This window comes from Austrofundulus limnaeus, unplaced genomic scaffold (genome assembly GCF_001266775.1).
Source record: "Austrofundulus limnaeus strain Quisiro unplaced genomic scaffold, Austrofundulus_limnaeus-1.0 Scaffold423, whole genome shotgun sequence".
NCBI lineage: Eukaryota > Metazoa > Chordata > Actinopteri > Cyprinodontiformes > Rivulidae > Austrofundulus > Austrofundulus limnaeus.
In genome coordinates, this window is record NW_013952825.1 from 543,966 (window position 1) to 549,029 (window position 5,064).

General features: G+C 44.6%; 1 protein-coding gene across 2 annotated transcripts; it reads right to left on the bottom strand.

Annotated features, from left to right (window-relative positions):
* Nucleotides 1-157: 157 nt before the first annotated feature.
* Nucleotides 158-3,203, bottom strand: irx1b (iroquois homeobox 1b; the record flags this gene model as incomplete). 2 transcript variants are annotated; one of them, XM_014024453.1, is given in 5 exon segments in its annotated part: nucleotides 158-218; nucleotides 403-449; nucleotides 644-1,391; nucleotides 1,811-2,053; nucleotides 2,614-3,200. In XM_014024453.1, coding segments are annotated over 5 exon segments (1,305 nt in total). In that variant the 5' UTR covers nucleotides 2,848-3,200.
* Between the last annotated feature and the right edge of the window lie 1,861 nt (nucleotides 3,204-5,064).

The window sequence follows — 5,064 nt, forward strand, 5'->3', positions numbered from 1 at the left end:
GGTCCTGGATCGCTGCCTGATGAGGCATTAAAGTAGGTGGGGGCTAAATCACATGATTTATGTGCTGAGGTGTCCCTCCTGCTCAGTGTTTGCCTCTGATTTAAGCTATGTTTAGCAGGAGATGGGAAATAGAGGATGTCAGAAACTGGGAGTTTACCTGTCACTGATCAGTTGGAATGGGGACTTCAGGGACTCAGGCCTGTGGTCCCTTTCCTCATCTGGAAAAAAATAAATATAAAAATAATAAAATAAATAAAGTTTGAATGGATGAATTTGTCTTCCTGTTTTTTTGGATGTGTTACTTTAAGGCTGGTGTGTTGTGATCTGTTTCCCCTCCAGATTTCCAGATTTGCACCATTTTCCTCCACATTTAAGAAAAAGTGTAAAAAGAAAATATCCTACTTTTTTCTGGAAACATCCTGATGTCTCATCCTTACAAATTGTTCCCTCTGCGATCAGAAAGCAAATAAAACCACATTTGATTTTATGAGGATTTTTTATTCCTCAAGGCCAAACTGTATATTTTAAAAAGAGGATTCACCCTTGACAGAAATCTGCAGCTTATTTTGGTGGGGGAACACATCTCCACGACACCAGTGAGATGAAAACAAAATTTGGACTGAATATAAAACTCAGTTCTTACCATCTCTTTTTGGACTCAAGCTTCCCATTGACTCAACATCGCTGACATCCTCCGTCCCTGACGTCTCCGCGCCAGCAGCCGCCGCCGCCGCGTGCCGTGCGTCCTGACGCGCAGCCGGCACCGCGCCTTGGAGAGGCAGGTGTCCGGCCGGTGCGCCGCCGAGGAGCGACCTCATGTTCAAAAGCGAGTTGGCATTCAGCAGGGCCGCGTTGGCCCAGTTGTGCAGCTTGCCAATCTGGCACGTGTATATTCCGTGACCCGGGAGCAAAGCCGGGTGGCTGGCGGGCGCCAACGCCGCGTGGTGAGCGTAGCCCGCCGCGGAGGGTTTTTTCGAGCTGTCGGGAGCCGTGGCGGTCTCGGCCAGGGACCAGATTTTGGGTTTGCTCTGCGGGGCTCGCTGACACTCCTGTCTGCCCGGGGAACGGTCCACGGCGAGTTTGACAGCGGCCTCCCCTCCCCGCAAGCCCTCCGCTGAAAGCGTCCTGTTGCTCTCCGAGGCCTGCTCCCTGAGAGACAGGCCCGCAGCCCCCTCTCCCTTCCCGGCGCCCCGCTCCTCGGGCCTCTCGATGTCCACCGTCTCCAAATCGATCTCCTCGTCTTCTTCCTCCTCGTCGCTCCCGTTCTTGCCCGGCTCGTCCTCGTTGTCGCTGCTGAAGATGCGTCCGTCCCGGTCCTCGGCGCTGCGGCCCCAGGTCACCTTGTTCTCCTTCTTGAGGCGTCTGCGGGCGTTCGCGAACCACGTCGATACCTGCAAAATTAAAATTTTATTTATAACACGTGTTTTTTACGCATACTAATGAAATTATGACGTTTATTTGTAAAATGCAACGATATAATTAAAATAAGGACATGAAACTTTTTTTCTCTCGTGATCACGCATTTTAAAACTGTTAATATAAATATTGCACACATAAAAATAAAATATTTTTACACACTGACAACATATGTTTGCTGTTATTGTTGTTTAATCAGGAATGTCGGATTGAGATAAAGTTTGCAAAAAAACTGGAACTGGGATCGAACCCGCGACCTTTAGAGTGACTATTTTACCTCCAAAAAAAGTCTTATTTCTACAAGGAAAACATCACCTGTTCAGATATAAAATGCGCCGATTTTTAAGTTCTCTGCTCTTTTTTCAGACTTATTTTATGTCTCTGATGATCCCACCTGTGTGAGAGTCATCCTCGTGATGATGGCCAGCATGATCTTCTCTCCTTTGGTGGGGTACGGGTTCTTCTGGTGCTCCTGCAGCCAGGCCTTCAGGGTGCTGGTGGTCTCCCTGGTGGCCGTCTTGGCCCTTGACGGGTCTCCGTACGGGTACTGGCCGTACGGGTAGAAACCTTGAGCGGCGTGGACAGGCAGGGGTGCTGGGTGAGACCCCGGGTTTTCCTTCAGCTCGTACTGGGAGCCCTGGAACGTTATCATGGGAGGGGAGGGGTGGAGAGATGGCAACTTGTTGAGCAACCTATTGTTGATTGAAATATAATTTTTAACTGATCACAATTTTATATATATATATATATATATATATANATATAAAGGACTTTTGTTTAGAAATGCAAAATGTGTTATTTCAAATTATAATTACTAAACTCTGCTACATTTGCCATTTAATAACATTAACATAGTTTTCAAACCATGTTTTACTCATGCTCTATTTAAAAGGAAGACATATATATTTATCAGTACATTTCTATTTTTGTTTGAAAAATTCCTAAACATGCCCAATTTGCTAAGTAAATTAAATTAGCTAAATAGTTAAAATTAACAGAAAAAAGTAATTTCAGGCTTTTAAATAATAATTCCACCATCAATTATGAAAATATTTCCGATAATCAACAATTAATCCACCAATTAAATAATGAGCTTTATTGGTGAAGAAAAAAAATAAGAAAACTTTTTTTTCACATTTTTTAGAAATGTATTAATTGAGGCAGCTTTGATGATGAGTCCAGGATAAAGTCTCTTACCATCTGGGAAATGAGCGCGAGGTCTGAGGCACCGCTGTACGGCAGAAAGGCACTGTAGTTCGGGCCCCACGGGCTTCCGTACACCCCCAGCATAGAGCCGACAGCCGCTGCGGCTGAGGAGCTCACGCCGCCCTCGGTGCCTCCCTCCCGGGCAGAGGCCGGCCGCTCGCTCCCGTACACCTCATGATGGGAGGCACTGAGAAACTGGGGGAACCCCAGCTGAGGGAAAGACATGTCCGGGGGGGAGAAACGCGCGCGGAAAAATAAAAATAATAAAATCCTCCTCTAAAGTGGTAAAACTATAACAGCAATGAAGATTATAATAAAAAATAAAAAAAGAAATAGAGAAGTCCTCAGAAAGAAGAAGATGAGAGCAAAGGAAAAGAAGGGGTCTGTCTTAAGTAGAAGATACCCCTCCTTTTTTTGTTGTTGGAAAGTGTCAGCCTCTCCGCTCACAGGGCTGTCTCTGAGCCGCAGTTTGGCACCTCGCGCGCGGACTGATGCGTGCGTCTGGCCGCGGGAGCTCCTGGATGTGGAGCTGACTGACTGATTGGCAGCCTACTTAAGCAGCAAGCTCCTCCTATGCCCGGGGCACGCGATTAGTGCATTGGTTTAGCCCGGGTCGTGTGTGTGTGTGTTGAGGAGTGTGTGTTGAACTGTGTGATTTAATTTCTAGTGTATGTGTGCGCGCGTGTGTGCGCGTGCAACTTGTGTGTCTTTAGTGTTCCTTATTAAGTCCATCGTCTCTACCTGCTGTTATTATTATCACCTGCCAATGGCAGTGATGGAGTAGACTAATAACGTTTTTGCACGTGTCTGTGTTTGTTAGTAAAATATGTCAGAAACAAGTGGACGGATTTTTATGAAACTCTCAGAACTTTTACAGACAATCCTGTTCAAGATGGTCGCCACAAATAAGTCACCTCAGCAAACCCAAAAACGACTCCCAGAAATGACTCCAACTCATTCATGTTCTTATTCAAGTTATTTCCAACTTTGACCTTAAATATTCAAGGCTGTCTGTTGGCAAACTATCTAATTACCAGTGAGGCTTTAAATCGATCATTGAACATCTAACTGATTAGCTTTTGGTGCCAACCATTCAAGATGGCCGTCACAGCTGTAAGTACCATTACTTTGGAGATTTTGATGTCAATTGCATGTGGTATATCTGACAGTCATCTCCATTATAAAGTACTACCACATTTTTTATTACTGCATGAGGCTATATATTTAATGTGTTTTGACAAAAAATATATCATTAGCTCTATTTATTTTATTATTTTTATTACACTCTTGTTGAGAGGCTTTTTCATAGAAAGCAGAAGCAAGAAAATAAACTTTTCTGCTGTAGCCATGACAAGAAACCATATTCACAAAATCCTCGTAAAGACAACATAATTTAAGAAATGTCTTCAGCTACACAGAAACACTAAAAACGATCCAAAACGCTGTAATGACTATTCCAGGCCTGTATGTGGTGCTTTAACAAAAATACACCAAGAGTGAAAATTGGAAAATAGAAGAGGACCCCCTTGGATGGGTTAGAGATGATGCAATGACAAAAACACAAGTATTGTTTTGTTTTTGTGAGACTTTTCTTTTTTAAATACAGCTCATAAAATGTCATGTCTGCATGGATACGAGGCTAAAACAACTCATAAAAGGTTTTGCATCTTAACAAAACCCATTCTGGTGTGGATGGCCCTTCGAGCATTAGGGCATATTCATACCAGCCCTGTTTGGTCCGCTTTAATCGAACTCTAGTTCATTTGCCTGAAAAGTCCGGTTTGTTTGGAGAGGTGTGAATGCATAATTTAACTCTGATGCAGACCAAAACAGTGAACTCTGGTCCGTCTGCAAACCTTGGTCTTGGTTCGGTTAACTTGTGTAAACGCCAAGTGGACCAGAGACCGCTCCAAAAGCAGGAAGTGGACTACAGCGCAGGTCATTATAGCAGGTAAAAAAGTTACTTAAATACTTTGCTGGACATCTGTATAAAGTGGACATCATTGCTGTGAAGTTGAACGCCGCCTCTAACAAAGTCGTCTCAGCCACCTGGTGATGAAAACAAGTAAGGGGTCTCCGTGGACGAGTGCAGACGAGTGGGCGTGTCACAAGGAAAGGCGATTCTAAAGCGACACACCTGATTTGACGGACTTTGTTAAAGGGACACACCTGACTGGACAAGCAAAAAAGGGGCGTTACTGTACGGCACCACTTTTTCTGGAGAACCCTACTTGGGTCACATTTCTCCTGGTTAACCTTAGTGTTGGGGTCAGGGTCAGGCTGTAAAGAGATCAAGCAGGATCTAAGGATACCATCATGTAGGCCTCGTAGCCCACAGTGTTTATGGTTTTGACACACCCACTCTTGTGACAAGCCCACTTTGATTCCGCAGATAACCCCTTCTCGTTGAAAAACAACATTCTCCATGGTCTTCTGCCTCTA